This window comes from Elgaria multicarinata, chromosome 10 (genome assembly GCF_023053635.1).
Source record: "Elgaria multicarinata webbii isolate HBS135686 ecotype San Diego chromosome 10, rElgMul1.1.pri, whole genome shotgun sequence".
NCBI lineage: Eukaryota > Metazoa > Chordata > Lepidosauria > Squamata > Anguidae > Elgaria > Elgaria multicarinata.
In genome coordinates this window covers 94,185,377-94,204,583 of record NC_086180.1, presented here as the reverse complement: position 1 = coordinate 94,204,583, position 19,207 = coordinate 94,185,377, and the positions used below count along the sequence as shown (strand labels likewise).

At 44.3% G+C, this 19,207-nt stretch overlaps 1 protein-coding gene across 2 annotated transcripts in view; it reads right to left on the bottom strand.

Moving 5' to 3' along the window:
- HTT (huntingtin) overlaps positions 1 to 19,207 on the bottom strand; it is a 454,111-nt gene that overhangs the window by 318,863 nt on the left and 116,041 nt on the right. For both annotated transcript variants that reach the window (XM_063135886.1, XM_063135887.1), the window contains exons 13-14: positions 4,893 to 5,016; positions 4,541 to 4,656 (exon numbers count right to left, since the gene is read on the bottom strand). In XM_063135886.1, coding sequence (XP_062991956.1) covers positions 4,541 to 4,656; positions 4,893 to 5,016 — 240 coding nt within the window. The remainder of the gene's footprint in view (positions 1 to 4,540; positions 4,657 to 4,892; positions 5,017 to 19,207) is intronic.

Below are 19,207 nucleotides of genomic sequence, written 5' to 3'. Positions count from 1 at the left end.
TGCCACTACGGTGGTATTGTCCGTCGCGATCAGGATGTTTCGGCCTTCGATGATCTGTCCAAAGGTCTTTATCGCATTCTCCACTGCTAAAAGTTCTAAGTGGTTGATGTGATATTCCCCTTGAGAAGAAAGCCAGCGGCCTTGAGCAGTGAGAGAGTCGCAGTGTGCTCCCCATCCGATCAACGATGCATCCGTCGTGATCGTTACCGAAGGAGTTTCTGGCTGAAAGGGAACTCCTTGTAGGAGCGTCGCCATCGAAAACCACCATTTCAGGGATGCTCTTACTTGCTTCGGGATTGACAGGTAAGTTCGTCGGGCGTCAGGCCTAAGGTCAAATGTTCTTAGAAACCAGGCTTGCAAGATCCTCATTCTGAGTCTTGCGAACCTGATGACTGCCGTAGTTGCTGCCATCAAACCTAATAGCCTTTGAATCGTCCATGCCGAGACCTTCCGACGGCTTTCGGTAGCGATGGCTAAATCCTGAAGAATGCTCGCTCTGGTCAAAGGCAGGTACGCTCTCCCGTCTCGAGACGATAGGGTCACCCCTATAAAGTCCAGTCTCTGCTGTGGGGTCAAGATGGATTTCTCCTCGTTGACCCACAGACCCAACGAGTCCAACAGGTTGAGGGTGGTTGAAATGTCTCTCTGGAGCGTGTCACTGTTGTCCGCTACCAGAAGCCAATTGTCCAGGTACGGATATATGTAAATCCCTTTCTGTCTTAGGTGGGCGCACACCACCGCCATCACCTTCGTGAAGACCCTCGGTGCCGTGGCCAAGCCGAAAGGAAGAACGGTGAATTGGAATTGGGACGCACCGATTGAAAATCGTAGGTAAGCTTGATGCGACTTCCTGATGGAGATATGGAAGTACGCATCCTTCAGATCCACCACAGCGAACCAGACTTCTCTGTGTAGGAGCTGCAGAATAGAAGTAACCGTTGTCATACAGAACTTCCTCGGGGTGATGAGTTTGTTTAATTGCCTTAAATCCATGATCGGTCGAAGACCTCCATCTTTTTTCGGGACCGTGAAGTAGCGCGAGAAAACCCCCTGGTTGAGTTCCTCTGCGGGTACGGGAGAGATGGCTCCCTTCGATAGCAGGGTCTGTACCTCGAGAAGCAGAGGAGGGGATGGCGTCGTTACTTTCACCCCCGAAGAAGGAGGAAGGACATCGAGCTCGATGGCATACCGAGTTGATGATAGTGAGCACCCAGGAGTCCGATGTTATTGACTCCCATTGATGGTAATATGGTGCTAGGCGGTTCGCAAAGGGAGGTGGATCTGGGGCCGAGGAGTCAAACCCGCTGCTTTTTAGTGAAGTCGGGCTGACATTTGTCTTGTTGGAATCTGGACTGATAAGGCCGTTTCCTCTGGAGCTGTTGCTGCTGCTGTCTTTGTTGGCCTTGATAATAAGGTCGCTGCTGCTGTTGTTGAGCAGGCGGTCTTGTCCACCATCTTGGCTTGTACTGGGCAGGCGGAGCAGAGAAACCCATCTTTTTGGCTGTTGTACGAGCCTTGTATATAGAGTCCAAGGTCTCGTCCGTCTTGCTATTAAACAAGCCCTCGCCATCGAAAGGCATGTTCTCAATTCTGGCTTTGGTGTCATGAGCAAGATTGGCCAATCTTAGCCAGGCATGTCTCCTCAAGGATACGGCTCCCATCATCGACTTTGAGTGGCAGTCTACTTGGTGTCGCGCTGTCGACAATTGCTGCCTGGCTATGGCTGAGGCTTCATTTTGAAAGACCTGAGCCAGCTCCTTCTTGTCCTCTGGGAGATGTTCACACAGTGATCCTATTTTCTCCCAGAGGAAGAGCTGGTAATGGGCCATAGTAGCCTCATAAGCTGATGCCCTGATACCTAAGGAGGATGAAGAGTAGATCCTCCGACCCGTGTGGTCTAACTTCCTGCCCTCTCTGTCCACAGGCGCAGAATGAGCCTTCTGGGACTGACCTTGCGCCGACTCCACCACTATTGAATTTGGCTTAGGATGTTGGACCAAAAACTTTACATCCTCTTCTTGGACCCGATAAAGGGTCTCTAGCCTTTTAGATGTTGCTTGAGTCGCCTTCCATGACAGCTGAGCTGTTTGTCTTAAAGCATGAGGAAGAGGAATGGCTAGTCGCTGGATTGGAAGACATCATAAATCGGATCAACTACCGATTCATCAGTCTGTTGGATGTCCAATCCCAATGCTTGGGCCATTCTGAGCATACGGTCAGAAAATCTGACCATATCGTCAGAAGGCAAAGAAGGGTCTTTGTCATGGACCGCATCTTCTGGCGACGGTATCGATGGCGTAGCTGACACTGCCGAGTCAGAGTCGGAAGGATAATTATCCTCAGGTGAGGATAAGGTAACTACCTGCAAGTCGTGTTCTTCCTGCGTCGGCACCGTTGTAGCCGCAGCGGCTGGTACTGCAGACTGTGTACGGTGTCGAGGGGTCGACACCGTAGACATTTAGTGGACGGAAGGCGGAGGCAACGGTAAACGGCATACCCTCGATGTCGGTGGAGGGTGCGCATAGTATTCCTCGTGCTGGTAACGACCTTGGTCTTCCTGGAGATATTGTTTTGGTCGGTAGCGATCCCACTCGTAATATACATATCTTGATTGGAGATCAGAGTATTGAGATACTCCGTCCCATTCACGCCTTGGTGTGCGCCTTGGTGAGGGTGGTAAAGGGATTAATCCCTGGAGCTCTTGAGGCCTGGCTGGCTCTCGAAAAGAGGCTGCTGAAGCCGAATCACGCAGCTCGCCCTCCGATAGGCTTGGAGGGTGCGTCGGTAGCGTAGCCGTCGGTAGCGACTGGGATCTCGATACCGAGGGAGGCCTCGGCATCGAAGCGATCGGTACCGTGGGAGGAGTAGACTGACTCCTAGGCGGCTCAGACATTTCGGAATGCCCTAAAGAGGGCTTCTCCGTGTCTCTCTTCTTCTTTTTCTTCTCTATTTCTGAAGAAGATTTAGGAGTCCGGGCCTTTTTAGAGATCTTCTTTGCCACGGAACTCGCCAGTGACCGTCCAGGCGTTAGGGGTATCTGAGCCCTATTAGCCGCTCTGGATTGCTCGCGCACCTCAGTGCAACGGTCATCAACGGACTTATTGGTTGCCGTTTTGTCCATCCTTGTGGTGTTGGAGGCCTTGTCCCTGGCCCTGAGGGCTTTTTCCCAGAGTATAGAGCGAAGACGGTTGGCTCTATTTTTTTCTAGTTTGTTTGGTGAAGGCCATGCAATGATGGCAAGCCTCTACTTTATGGCCTTCACCTAGGCACAGAACGCACAGAGAATGCCTGTCAGTTGGAGGGAGCTTAGCTCTACATTTCACACATTTGCAAAATGGGGCCTTTACTGCCATGCGCTTAGGCACCGCGACCGAAGTCGCTGAGGAGAATCTAACTAACAATAATTTTTTTTTTTTTTTTAGGCAGAATAGATGGAAAAAGAGTGAAGAATGAGGAAAAAGACGAAGATTTGAAGATTGAAATAAGCAAAGAAAGATTTCTAGAGAAAAAATGCTAAGAGGTTTTGGTTCTATGTCTAAGCACAATGGCGGACGACAAAGAACTGAGGTAAGGGCGGGAACCCCGTGGACATGCGCAGTAGCGTGGGGGAGGGGTTCCCGCCAAAAACGTTCCACTCAGCTATAGTAGGTTCCAGTTCGGTCTCTGCGCAGGCGCAAAGCCCATATGTGTGATGCATAGAGACCACGAAGAAGAACTTTAGGGTGGATTCCTGCATTGAGCAGGGGGTTGGACTCGATGGCCTTATAGGACCCTTCCAACCCTGCTATTCTATGACTCTATGACACTACGGAAAGGTGAGGGACAAGGGAAGACAACTCTGGGGTGCACCAAGGTCAGAGAAGCCTCAAGCCAGTTCAGGTAGGGCTGTGTGCACTTGTTGCCTTCCATAGGCAATATGGAGTATTGTGATAAGCTCCCTCCCCCAAGGCCTGCTCCTGATCTCACCATGGAAGGAATCTTAATGGTAAGTACCATCTGAAAGGGTACAGATGAAAAAGGACCCCTCAAACACACACAGCAAAAATAATCTTCAAAGTAGGACATCTGTCAGGGAATAGTTTCAGCACTGCAGTGGGCCTTGTAATTTGTAGCTAAGATTTAATTGGAAATAGTCTGGAAGGGTTTGCCAGAATGTGTGCTTATCTTTCATTCATTTGTACATAGGTTTGTACTAGCTCCATATCACAGACCAGGTAGATCAAGTAACAGTGAAATTTCTCCATTCATGCTTTATACTCTACATGATGCATGAGGGATAGTGATGAATTACACAAGCCCAAAGTCACTTCAGATTCCATCCACGTAGAAAACACAAGAGCTTTGTTGGATCAGATGAAAGAACTATTTAGTCCACCATGCTATTTCCCACAGTGGGCAACCAGAGAAGAGAGAGAGTATAATTTGAACATGCTCAAAGAATGATAGCCTCCTTTCTCTCACCTTTGCGCCTTTCTTTTACCTTTCCACTGCAGACAGTTTTCAGTTAAGCACAACCCTCGAGTGGGAGCAACCATCTTACCTTATTTTCATGATCAGCAGGCTCAATTTCTTCTTTTGACATAAATGTATCCATGCTACTGTTGGAAGGCTGTCTGTTATGACCCATGCTGTTTAATAAATGGGACTGCTGAAAGGCTTCAGAAAGAAAGAAAAATTATAAAGCAATATACAGCTGTTGACATAATTTTATTTATTTATTTATTACATTTCTATACCGCCCAATAGCCGGAGCTCTCTGGGCGGTTCACAAAAATTTTCACTTTAAACAATAAATATTAGGTTATTCTTTTAATTTAGAAAGTCCTATCCAGAGAGAGCTTTGTCCTAAGTAAGAGACAGTTCAATAAATTGCATTTTCTCATTCTACATACCAAGGAAAGAATGTCTGAAAGTATCAATGCTCTCATCCTGGGGGATATTTGCAGTCTCATCTTCCTCATCTTGCAGCTGTCCAATCTGCATTCCAGAATATTGGTTTTCAGCACCTTCTAAAATCTAACGTGTACAAGGAGTAAACTTTAAAAACATTTAAGTTTAATAGTACAAGCCAGTCACAACATAAAGGCTATGTGTTACACACCACACATTGTAGATTCTTAACACCTCACAAAAACCTCAGATTAATAATCCCTGAGAAACTGCTCTTTTCTAGACACAGATTATCAACCAAAGCTACAATGGCAGTTTAGTCCCAAAACCTGATCAGTTATCACCTTTAAAGCCCTACATGGTTTGGGTCTAGGCTACCTGCGGGATCGCCTTCTCCCGTACAATCCGCCTCACACACTCAGGTCCTCTGGGAAGAATCTACTTCAGTCAGTGAGATTTAGGCTGTTACCCAGAGGACCTTCTCTTCTGCTGCTCCCAGACTGTGGAATAGCCTGCCAGAGAAGACTCATCAGCTTGACAATCTTTTAGCATTCAAGACAGCTATCAAGACTAATCTCTTCCGGCAGGCCTGTCCAGTGGAATTTTAGGATACTTTTAGGATGCTTTTAGGATGTTTTTGGGTCATAAAAACATATCTCTTTGTTAAACCAAGATGCAAAAATACTGACAGCAATAATGGCAAAAAGGATGAATAAATTTATATTTAGATATATTAAAAGTGATCAGTGTGGTTTTATAGCAGGGAGACAGATGTCAAACCTAATTGGAAGGGTGTTAAATATAATAGAATAAGGAAGAATAATTTAAAAGTGGGGCTGATGGCCCTAGACATTTTCAAAGAGTTTGTTTGCATGGAATGGCCAGCATTAAAAATGATAATAGAAAGATTGGAGTTTGGGGAAAGATTTAAAGGTCTGATAAATAAATTATACCAAAAAAATAGTGCATGGGTAGTGGTTAATGATGGATTGACAGAACGGATTTCACTAGCTCGAGGTACAAGGCAAGGATGTCCCCTTTCCCGATTTTATTTGCGTTAGTAATAGAAACTCTAGCAAATGTGATCAGAAAGGATGAAAATGTTAAAGGGTTTGGTCATAGAGGAAAGACTAAAATAAGTCTGTTTGCGGACAATACTTTATTTTCAATAGAGGAACCTTTAGAGAAAATGGATGGAATAAAACAACATTTGAAGGAGTTCAGGGGAATGACAGGGTTGCAGATTAACTGGCCTATAACAAGGAGCAGGTACAGGGTGGGATAAGCAGGAATGTAAACATTAAAGTGAGAGAATCAATAAAATATTTAGGGATATATATAACAAAAAATAAATAAAAGGTTTGGAGGAGAAGAACTTTGATAAGTTGAAGCAAGAGATTAAGAAAAAGTTAAAAGAATTTAGGAAGATAAGATTATCATGGTTTGGTAGAATAGCGATTATTAAAATGAAAATTATACCAAAGATTATTTTTTTATTTAGGATGTTACCAATTAAAGTGTTGGAAGTAGAATTGAAGTACTGGCTAACTATAATTAATAATTATTGTAATGGGGATAAGAAAGCAAGGATTAATAAGAAGATATGGTATGAATCTCAAAAATAGGAGGATTGGGACTTCCTAACATAAAGTGGTACTACTTGGCTAACCAATTAAGATATATAATAGAGGGGATATTAGGATCAGAAGAGCTGGACTGGTTAAAGTGGGAAACACAAGAATTGAAGTTTAAAGAAAAAGTTTAAGAAAAAAGATCTGGGGAAAATTGAGAACCCCCTGATGAAGAATATCTTGGAGATTTGGGCAAAATATAATGAAAAACTGATGCCGATAACATCCCCCTTAACTCCAGTGGCAATGATGGGAAATTTCCCAGCGAACTTAAAGAAGGATTTAGAGAAGGAATTAAGGGAAAGGGAAATAATTAAATTAACAGACTGGATGACGAAGATGGATAGTAAAGAAAGAATAAAGGAGATATTAGGAGGGAGGAAAACTTCCTGGATTGAGGTGATACAACTAGAACAATGGACAAGGAAATGGATAAATGAGAATAAAGAGTGTAGAGAATATACAGAGTTTGAAAAGATGATTATACTAAGAGAAGATAAGGGTGGAAAGATAGTTAGTAACGGTATAATGAGTGGAATGTATAAAATATTGCTGGAAATTGGAGAACAACGAGAGCATTTTAAAATGATATGGGATCAGGATATAACAAGACAGATAAGTAAGCAGAATTGGGAGAAGATATGGAATCAGTGTATTTTGAAGACTATGTCGGTAAGAATAAAAGAAAATTCAATGAACAAAAAACCTATGGTTTATAAAACAACGTTAAGGCCGTACACTTTTCCACCAAGCACCAAAAAGCGGGGAAATTGGGAGTTAAGGCTCGCCAGCCTTAACACCACATCCTCCCTAAGGAGGCAGAAAGTACCAGTGAAATTCTCATTCTGCCAAAGCAGATAAACCATGAGGACAGGATGGAGAATAGGATATGCAGAGGTGACTGTGGGGTTGTGGAAAACTGATGACGAACAACTTAGAGCCACCTACTTCTTTTTTTGTTTAGAGCAGCCCTTCCCCAACCTGGTGCCCTCCAAAGGTGTTGGACTGCGACGATCGATCATTGCAAGTCAGTATGTCCCATGGTCAGGAATGCTGGGACAGCAGGATGGGGAACGTAGGGCAGCGCCTCCAGGCAAGCCCACCCCCACCCCACCCCGCTTACCTGCTCTGTCGGCGTTGGGCCCGGGCTTGAACTGAGTGCCCTGGTGCACTTGGAAGCAAGGCCACACTGAGCACCCTGGTCCATCCGGAAGCTCAATTCAAGCCTGGGCCTGGGGACGACGGAGCAGGTAAGCAACCCCCTCCTGCCTGGGCCCTTACCTAGACCCACTGCCACTGCTGTGCAAACTGCAGCAACGGCTCCAGGCAAGCCCCCACCCCAGCCCACCCCACTTACCTGCTCCTTTGTCGCTGGGCCCCGGCTTGAATCGAGGGCCCTGGTCCACCCGGAAGCAAGTCCGCACCTGCAGCCTTGCTTCTGGGTGGACTCGGGGGCTCGATTCAAGCACGGGTCAGGCCATGACGGAGAAGGTAAGTGGGGTGGGGTGGGGTGGGGGCTTGCCTGGAACGGCCACCGCAACAGTTTGTGCAGTGGCAGCAGGTCCAGGTAAGGGGCCAGGTGGGGGGGTGTTCTTACCTGCTCTGTCATCGCCTGGCCCTGACTTGAATTGAGCTTCCGGATGGACCAGGGTGCTCAGTTCAAGCCCGGGCCCAGTGACGATGGAACACGTAAGTGGGTTGGGGCTTACCTGGCAGCAGGGCCAGGCAGGAGGGGGTGAGTTTCTTACCTGCTCCGTCGTCGCAGTCCAACACCTTTGGAGGGCACCAGGTTGGGGAAGGGCTGCTCTAAACAAAAAAAGAAGTAGGTGGCTCTAAGTTGTTCGTCATCAGTTTTCCACAACCCCACAGTCACCTCTGCATATCCTATTCTCCATCCTGTCCTCATGGTTTATCTGCTTTGGCAGAATGAGAATTTCACTGGTACTTTCTGCCTCCTTAGGGAGGATGTGGCGTTAAGGCTGGCGAGCCTTAACTCCCAATGTCCCCGCTTTTTGGTGCTTGGTGGAAAAGTGTACGGCCTTAACATTGTTTTATAAACCGTAGGTTTTTTGTTCATTGAATTTCATGGCTTTTTGTCAAGGATAACGAGAGCCCTTCCCTCTTTTAAATGCGGTCACTTTAGTATAGCTCCTGCAGCTTTAACTGTGGTGATGAAGAGGGAATTTCACCAGGTTCCCCATATATACAAATGACACCTGCTGAAATTCCCTTTTCTATGCAACTGTTAAAGATACAGGAGCCCTGTGCTCCTTTTCATATGGTCACAGGGGCAGGTGGCTGGTGACTCCGATGTCAGTGGGGCTATGAATCCATGGGTACATAAATCCTACAATCCTATGCAAGGTTAGACATAAAATCCTACAATTCTATGCATATACCCACGGATTCATAGACCCACTGACATCGGAGTCACCAGCCCCCTGCCCCTGTGACCATTTGAAAAGGAGCACAGGGCTCCTGCCTCTTTTACAGTTGCATAGAAAAGGGAATTTCAGCAGGTGTCACTTGTATGTATGCAGCACCTGGTGAAATTCCCTCTTCATCACAGCAGTGAAAGCTGCAGGTGCTATACTAGAGTGACTCCATTTAAAAGAGGGCAGGGCTCCTGCAGCTTTCACTGTTGTGATGAAGAGGAAATTTCACCAGGTTCTCCATATATACAAATGACACCTGCTGAAATTTATATTTATAAATATAACTGTAAAAAAATTATATTTTTTACTTAATTAACATTAAATGTTAATTAAGTAAAAAATATATTTTTCTCCTGCAGCTTTAACTGTGGTGATGAAAAGGGAATTTCACCAGGTCCTCCATATATACAAATGACACCTGCTGAAATTCCCTTTTCTATGCAACTGTTAAAGATACTGTAAAAAAATTATATTTTTTACTTAATTAACATTAAAGATTGTGCATTCTTTAATGTTAATTAAGTAAAAAATATATTTTTCTCCTGCAGCTTTAACTGTTGTGACAAAGAGGGAATATCACCAGGTTCTCCATATATACAAATGACACCTGCTGAAAATCCCTTTTCAATGCAACTGTTAAACAAGCAACGATATCTGGAGGCTGGACGTTTTGCCAACCCTACCAGCTGAATTCCTGCATTAAGAAGGGGATTGGATTCTTGAATGTTTATAAATTATAAATTATAAATTTTAGTGATAGATTCATGAGTGTATTAGTGGTAAGTTAGATAGAATACTAATGTATTCGTTAGTGTAAAAGCTGAGTTTGTTGCAATTTTTGTCACGGACTTTTGCGTTCGGGTGTACTTACTGTATGCAGAAAGTGTTTTAAATAAACAACACCTCCTCCAAAAAATCTCAACTTGCTTTTTCACAAAACACAGATGTGACTTTATATACCCATCTATTTTATGGTCACATGAATTTTATATTTATATTTTATATTTGCCTTGGAGAGCTCCTTTGTAGTTCTGACTGGCTATAACTGAAACCTAGAGCGGATTCACCACCCCACTGGCATCAGAGTCACAAGCCACTGCTGGATTTAGCATGTCTCGCTCCTGTAGAATGACCATATTCAAAGGAGTACAGGACTCTTGTATCTTTAACAGTTGCATAGAAAAGGGGTTGGACTGGATGGCCTTGTAGACCCTTTCCAACTCTGCTATTCTATGATTGGGGTAGTTTATGCTCTCTCTCTCTCTCTCTCTCTCTCTCTCTCTCTCTCTCTCTCACACACACACACACACACACACACACACACACACTCAAGCCCAAATATGTGCCAGTGTAGTGCCAGGTAGAGTGTCAGGCAGGTTCTAGTCCCCACTTGATCATGAAGCTCACTGGCTAACTTTGGACCAATCACTGACTCTCAGCCTCACCTACCTCACAGGGTTGTTGTGGCTATTAAATGGACAAGAGGAGAACTATGTAAGCCACCTATGTAAACCACGTACCACCCTCTGATACAAAAGTCCTTTGGGTGGGGGTGGGGGAATTTCACTAGGTGCTGTGTGCATACCTATGACACCTGCTGAAATTCCCCTTTCTATGCAACTGTTAAAGATACAGGAGCCCTGTCTTCCTTTCCATGTGGCTAGGGAGACCATATGCAATAGAGTACAGGGCTCCAGTTGCATAGAAAAGGGAATTTCAGCAGGTGTCACTTGTATGTATGCAGCACCTGATGAAATTCTCTCTTCATCACAACAATTAAAGTCACAGGAGCCTTCCCTCTTTTGTATCTGGTCAAGAGGGCACGGTTCCTGCAGCTTTAACTGTGGTGATGAGGGAATTTCACCAGGTGCTGCATGCATACAAATGACACCTGCTGAAATGTCCTTTTCAATACAACTGTAAAAGATACAGGAGCCCTATCCTCCTTTGTGTATGGTCACCCTTATTGAGGCCCACAGTAGGTCAGGGGATGCGTGCGATGGCTGGGTGTAAGCTTGGGGAGCTGAATAGCTGCTGGTGCTGCCCAGAACTCCTGTGCTGCCGCCTGCCATGGGGATTTGTTGCTTCCACCCTATAGCTGTGATGCTTCATGGCTTCGAAGGAACAAATGCCAAAGTGACACCATCAAGACACCTCTCTTATAGCACAAGGATGATCAGGGGTCTGGAAACAACACCCTATGAGGAGAGACTAAAAGAAAGGGGCTTGTTTATTCTGGAGAAAAGTAGATTGAGGGGAGACATGATAGCACTCTTCAAATACTTGAATGGTTTTCTCACAGAGGAGGGCCAGGATCTCTTCTTGATCCTCCCAGAGTGCAGGACATGGAATAATGGGCTCAAGTTAAAGGAAGCCAGATTCCGGCTAGACATCAGGAAAAACTTTCTGACTGTTAGGTGATCATGAAGCTCAGTGAGTAATTTTGGGCCAATCACTGACTCTTAGCCTCACCTACCTCACAGGACAAGAGGAGAACTATGCAATCCATCTATGTAAACCATGTACCAGCCTCTGATATGCAAGTCCTGTGGGGTGGGGGAATTTCACCAGGTGCTACATGTATACAAATGAAACCTACTGAAATTCCCTTTTCTATAAAACTGTTAAAGATACAGGAGCCCTGTCCTCCTTTCCATACGGTCACCCTACAGGAGCAAGACATGCTACATCCAGCAGTGGCTTGTGACTCCGATGTCAGTGGGGTGGTGAATCCACTCTGGGTTTCAGCCAGAACTCTAAAGGAGCTTTTCAAAGTGCTGCACCTATTTTGGGGGTGGGATTCCACACCTTGGATAGCTACTTTAGATTTCTGCTTGGCTATAACTGAAATTTGACACGGATTCATAGCCCCACTGATATCAGAGTCACCAGCCCCCGTTCCCCCCCCCCCTTCTCCAGTGACCATATGAAAAGGAGTACAGGGCTCCTGTATCTTTAACAGTTGTAAATCATTTTGAGAGTTTAATCAGCTCTCAAAATGGATGATGAAGAAAAGCCACAAAACAAAATGTTTAACTATAGGTTTTATGGAGATTTTCCTCTGGAAATCGATGTAGATATTTTACATGATCCTACAAAAATTCATGCTAGCTTCCCCAAACTTCTGAGTGAGCGTAGCGAGAAGGCTGTACCCATAACTGTCCGCCTGTACCCACTAAAGAAATTAAGGCTCCAAACCCCTCCAATGCCGTATGCAAGCTCTTTCCATGAGATAAGTGATGTCCTAAATTATGGCATCAGAGATGAGATAGAGGGCCTCTTCGAAATAGATGCATAGTGCAATGATCTCCTGAATAGTCCCGCAGCCAAAACCTTCCCTGAAACCAAGAAGAAAATCCAACACTTCAAAGATCAATGCGAGCAACACAAACAGGCTTTTCTGAAACACCTAGCAGAAATTGTACCCTGCATCCGTGAAGGAAAGAAAGAGGAAAAGGAGCTGGAGGAGGTATTAGAATGGAAAAAGCAACCCCTCTTCAACACTCAAAGAAACTAACATCTCAAACAGAAGTGAATTGTTGTAGGTAGCAATACCACGTCCATTTAGTACTGAGGCTATATTATTTCCTGCTCAGTCATTAAGGCAGATGTGAATTGGATATTTTGTTAAAATGAACGGAGGTGTCACTGTATGAAGAAAGGATCATTTACAACAGGCAATGACAAAACATCGAAAAGTGAAGTCTTCACAAAGGGAGGGAGGGAGATCTATGCTAACTAAATTATTATTATTATTATTATTTATTTATATAGCACCATCAATGTACATGGTGCTGTACAGAGTAAAACAGTAAATAGCAAGACCCTGCCGCATAGGCTGGCTCTAGCCAGTGTCTATTGCGTCTAATACTAAATGCTGCGTTGCCGCACTTTCTTTATGTAAAGCAACTCTGCTGTCACTCACACCAGACTTTCCAACAAATTCAACCTTTTAGAATGGGGAAAAATCACACAAAAGCCTGGAAACAGCCAAACAGATAGTTGGGGAAAAGGGAATGGAGCCAGGAGAAGGGGGTCAGGCCTTCTGGGGAATACTGGAGGGCAGTCTTTTGACTTCCAGATTTGAACTTCTTTTATTATTATTATTATTTATTTATTTATTTATATAGCGCCATCAATGTACATGGTGCTGTATAGAGTAAAACAGTAAATAGCAAGACCCTGCCGCATAGGCTGGCTCTAGCCAGTGTCTATTGCGTCTAATACTATTATTATTATTATTATTATTATTATTATTATTATTATTTATATAGCACCATCAATGTACATGGTTTTGTACAGAGTAAAACAGTAAATAGCAAGACCCTGCCGCATAGGCTTACATTCTAATAAAATCATAATAAAACAATAAGGAGGGGAAGAGAATGCACCAAACAGGCACAGGGTAGGGTAAACAGTTTTTAAATGGGTGCTGTTGTTTTTTTTCTGTTTTTGTTTTTGTTTTTGATGGTTTTTAAATTTTGTATACTTTTAATGTTTACTATTAAAATTAGTAAATTTTAGTAATTAGTAAAATTAGCTGGACAACCATCTGTCAGGGATGCTTTAGGGTGGATTCCTGCATTGAGCAGGGGGTTGGACTAGATGGCCTTGTAGGCCCCTTCCAACTCTGCTATTCTATGATTCTATGATTTTAAATTGTTGTAAACAGCCCAGAGAGCTTCGGCTGTGGGGCGGTATAGAAATGTAATAAAATAAATAAATAAATAAATAAATCTAAGATTTTTATTTAATTTCTTATTTATTTTATTTCTTATTGCATTTATATCCCCCCTTTCCCCCACCCTCTAAGGAACCCAAGGCGGTGTACATAATCCACCTCTCCATTTTATCCTCACAACCACAGCCCTGTGAGGTAGGGCGACCATATGAAAAGCAGAACAGGGCTCCTGTATCTTTCATAGCTGTATAGAAAAGGGGATTTCACCAGGTGTCATTGTTATGTGTGCAGCACCTGATGACATTCCCTCCTCATCCCAACAGTCAAACAGTCAAAGCTGCAGGAGCCCTGCCCTCTTTTGTATCTGGTCAAGAGGGCAGGGCTCCTGCAGCTCCAACTGTCATGGAGGGCGACCATATGAAAAGGAGGACAGGGCTCCTGTATCTTTCATAGCTGTATAGAAAAGGGGATTTCAGCAGGTGTCATTGTTATGCATGCAGCACCTGGTGACATTCCCTCTTCATCCCAACAGTCAAAGCTGCAGGAGCCCTGCCCCCTTTTGTATCTGGTCAAGAGGGCAGGGCTCCTGCAGCTCCAACTGTCATGGAGGGTGACCATATGAAAAGCAGGACAGGGCTCCTGTATCTTTCATAGCTGTATAGAAAAGGAGATTTCAGCAGGTGTCATTTGTATATATGGAGAACCTGGTGAAATTCCCTCTTCATCCCAACAGTTAAACAGTTGCCGCACTTTCTTTATGTAAAGCAACTCTGCTGTCACTCACACCAGACTTTCCAACAAATTCAATTATTCATTAATAATAATAATACATGCTTACACTGTTAGGTCTGTGCCACTAATTGTGAGCTGACCTTCCTTCCCCCCCTTAAATTTCTGTGCCATTTGTAGTCAGCACCTGAGATATGGACCCCCCCTCACCAGACTGGGTTTCATTACCCTGTGCTTATTTGCATTCTCTTCCCCTCCTTATTGTTTTACTTTGATTTTATTAGAATGTAAGCCTATGCGGCAGGGTCTTGCTATTTACTGTTTTACACTGTACAGCACCATGTACATTGATGGTGCTATATAAATAAATACATAAATAAATAAATAAATAAATAAATAATAATAATAATCTCTCTCTCACACACACGCACATGGAAGCTGTATGGCAGAGTAAAATCTGCCTGCCTGCCTGCCTCCTCTCTCTCTCTCTCTCTCTCTCTTTCACACACACGCACACACACACACACACACAGATGCCTCCATCACTCTCTTTGTCTCTCTTTGTCTCTCTGACACCCATTCTCTCTAGCTCTCTTTGGTATCTCTGTATTGTGCTCTCTCTCTCTCTCTCTCTCTCTCTCTCTCTCTCTCTCTCTCTCTCACACACACACACACACACACACACACACAAACACAGACAGATGCCCCCATCACTCTCTTTGTCTCTCTTTGTCTCTCTGACACCCATTCTCTCTTGCTCTCTTTCGTATCTCTGTATTGTGCTCTCTCTCTCTCTCTCTCTCTCTCACACACACACACACACACACACACAGACAGATGCCCCCATCACTCTCTTTGTCTCTCTCTCTCTCTCACACACACACACACACACACACACGTGGCCGGCGCTTCCCTGGCCTCGCAGCAGCACGCACTCGCGAGGAGAGGGGGTGCTTACCTCCTTCCTCATTGCAGGCCTGATGGGAAATGCAGTTTTAAGCGTAAGAGGAAGTGACACGCGTCACTTCCTCTTACGCTTAAAACTGCATTTCCCATCAGGCCTGCAATGAGGAAGGAGGTAAGCACCCCTTCTCCTTCCCCCCCCTCCTCCCAAGTCGGCTGCAGGCCCAGGTTTGAATTGAGCGCCCGGCTTGCTTTCGGGTGGAGCCGGCCGCTCAATTGGAACCTGGGCCTGCAGCCGAGAGACAAGGTAAAACCGGGGGGGGGGGGGCGGGGGGAGCTTCCGTAGCACTTCGAGCGGCGGCGAGGGCCCCTCTCCTCTCCTTCTGCCCCCTCCGCCCAAGTCGGCTGCAGGCCCGGGTTTCAACTGAGCGCACGGGCGCTCAATCGAAACCCGGGCCTGCAGCCTACGGAGAAAGTGAAACCGGGGGGGTGGGGGGCGACTTCCCCCCCCCGATTTCCCCCCCCAGCTACACCTGGGCCCGCTGCTGCACGAATGCAGCAGCGGCTCCAGGCAAGCTCCCTCACCCCACTTACCTGGCCCGTCGGGGGATGAGCGCCGGCTGCGCTCTCCCTGCTTCTCCGTTTCCCTCTGGGGATTCTGAAGCTCACGCACATGCGTGAGCTTATCAGATTCCCCATAGAGAAACATGGGGATTTTAAAAAATTAATTAAAAATTGATGGAATGGTCTTTCGAAAAAAGAAAGGCCATTCCATCAATCGGATGGATAGGGGAATGCAATCCTGATTATGGATTGCTCCGGGAGGCTTCCCCTTTTGCGCTGCAAGTGCGCAAAAAAAAAGTCGCCACCCCTGGAATAAAACAAAGCAGATTGTGACAGACAGACTTTCTCTCCCTTTTTCTCCTTTAAACTCCCACCCAGACCTCAATATTTCAGGAATCTCCCTGAAACGCGCAGGGAATGTAAAGCCAGCATTTCTTTCTGGCAGTACCCGCGTTTCAGAAAGATTCCTGAAATATTTTTTATTTTAGAGTGCTAGGTTTACCATCCCCCTACCAATAGCAAATAACATGGTGGAATGCTCAGATTACTGACGGGCCTTAACACAGCAGACACTACAGTGTCTGCTGTAATAATTATAATTTGGTATGGAGGTGGTACTTAACATCAGCAAGGTTAAATCAGATTGATTAAGAAATATCCTGCAATATGCTAGAGAGGATGCCAGGAAACTGGCACTTATTTTCATATGTGGTGGAATTGTGAATGCATACAGAAGTTTTGGCAAATGGTGTTTAAAGAGATAAATGAAATAACTGGATGGAATCTAGAGATATATCCAAGCATAGCATTGTTGTCAATATATGAGAAGGTTAAATGTACGCAAACTAGCAACGAATTAATAACTAACTTATTGACAGCAGCTAGATTGATGATAGCCAGGAAATGGAAGGAACAAGGGGAATACCAAATAGAAGAATGGTACAAGGAGGTCTGGGATATTGCTATTAATGACAGGCTCACATGTAGTATTAAAGTTAAGAAAGGAGTATTGAAGCGAAATGATTTTGAAGAGATATGGAGATCATTTGTGGAGTTTGTGTTAAAAAAAGGGGAAAGGGTGTAAACCTTCGCAAGAATCGTTACAATTTTGAAAAGGAGAAGAAAGGTCCCGGGGGTGAGGTGCACTTATTATTATTATGTTATAATTATGTAGTATTTTAACTTGATGTATTGTTGTTATTGTATTGCGTTTATGTGATAGTTAAATAAAATAATAATAATAATAATAATAATTAAAAAATATGATGTTTTTTAACAGTGTATACTATGTTTTTAATTAGTATTTTATGTATTTTATGCTTGCTGTTGTTCCCTGCCTCGATCCAATCAGACAGGCGGATAAGAAGATTATTATTATTATTATTATTATTATTATTATTATTATTATTAATGAGTTGCCATTTGGGTCCATTCAAATTAATTTGAGCTTCTGACTTTTCTTCTTTCCTTTCCAGTTTTGGAGCTTTCCTTGTTTGTTGTTGGCAAAAGAAATAGCCCACAGAAGGAGAAAGAAACAACAGCGCTCTTGTGCTTGCTCTCTTTTTGGTTGGTTGGTTTCTTTAAGCAGAGAATAAAAAAACTGGAAAAGAAAAGAATGTAAACTCCAAAGTATATAGAGATAAAGAACAGGGAAGGGTGGGGGGGGCGGATGGTAAGAGTTGTTTGGAAGAGAAACCAGAATAAGAAATGAATTGGCTGAGAGGAGCCACATAGACCAGCATCAAGACAAAAAGCCTGGTCCCATGTTCCTTGCCTGTCCTGGGCAGTGGGAGGAGTTAACCCATGACTGATGTCTCCTCGCACTGCAAGGGAATAGTTCTGCGCTTGCACAGACCAACCTTCAACACCTTGTAGAGTAAGTAACACAACATTATGTCGGGAGGCCAACCCCCAGCCCTCAGGATGCCATGCTCCAAGGAGTGTGCAAGCTTGAAAGTAGCTGCGCATAGTTCAGGAATTTAGACTCCTTTCACAAATGCTATGGAGGACACAATGGCTCTACCAGACCAAACATTACATTTTGTTGGGTTCAGCAAGGATAACAGTTCATAGCAGAGTTTGATGTGAATGACAACCACTGAGAGAACATCTGAATTAAGACAAGTTGGCCCTTCTGAAGAGCATTGTAACCAATAGAAATGAGGTTCTAGCCAGACCCTAGCTGGACTACCAAATAAAAGACCAGTGCCATACACACAATCCAGCGCATGCAAGGCATGTTTCAAACCCGATTAGAGAGGCATGTAGAGCACATGAAGGACAAATTCCTTATTGAGACTAAATTTGGGAAAAGAAGACAGTCAAGCCTTATCTCTGAAGGGTTAAGAATGATTGAAGAATGCAGAGTTCACTGGAAAGATGTTAGAGCAGGTAATAAAGCGGGCCATTTGTAAACATCTTGAAGACAATGCTGTGATTGCTAAGAGTCAGCATGCTTTGCCAAAAATAGGTCATGTGAGACAAAGCTCGATTTCAGCAAAGCATTTAAAAAGGTTTCACATTATATTCTCACTGACAAACTGCTCAAGTTTGGCTTGGATGGCACTACAGTAAGGTGGCTTCAAAACTGGCTGGCTAACCACACTCAGAGAGTCAGTATTAATGGCTCCTCATCAAGCTGGAGAGCAGTTACCAGTGGGGTACCACAGGATCCTTATTCATCTCTAATCGGCACTAGTGAGACCATAGCTGGGGTACTGTGTACAGTTCTGGGCACCACATTTCCAGGGCACTGACGGGTTAGAGCAGGTTCAGAGGAGGGCAATAAAGAAGATACAGGGCCTTTGGGATTTGCCCTATGAGGACAGGCTAAAGGAACTTGGGATGTTCAGTCTGGAGGAAAGAAGACTGAGGGGGGACATATTAGCAGTGTTCAGGTACATAAAAGGGTACCACAGGGAATACAGTAAAGAACTATTTTCCATGGTAACAGAAATTAGGACCGAAAATAATGCATATAAGTTACAGCTACCTAAATTTTGATTAAATATAAGAAAAAACTTCCTGACGGTAAGATCTGTACAACAGTGGAACAGTCTATCTACAAAGGTTGTGGGTTCTCCATCTCTGGAGGTTTTTAAGAAGAGGCTGAACAGCCACCTCTCATGGATGGTTTAATTGGTTTCCTTGCACACTGCAGAGGGCTGGACTAGATGATCCTTGTGGTCTCTTCTAACTCCACAATTCTATGATTCTATGTATTTGCTACAAGCAAAGCAATCTTGATTGTTAAGAGGGAACAGCTATTGGCTTGAAGGGCTCAGACATGAGCTGTGCCACTGAGAGACTCCACAAAGGCTGGGGTATCCACACTGGTGGGTAAAGATTTAGCAGTCAATTTACAAAATCCAAAC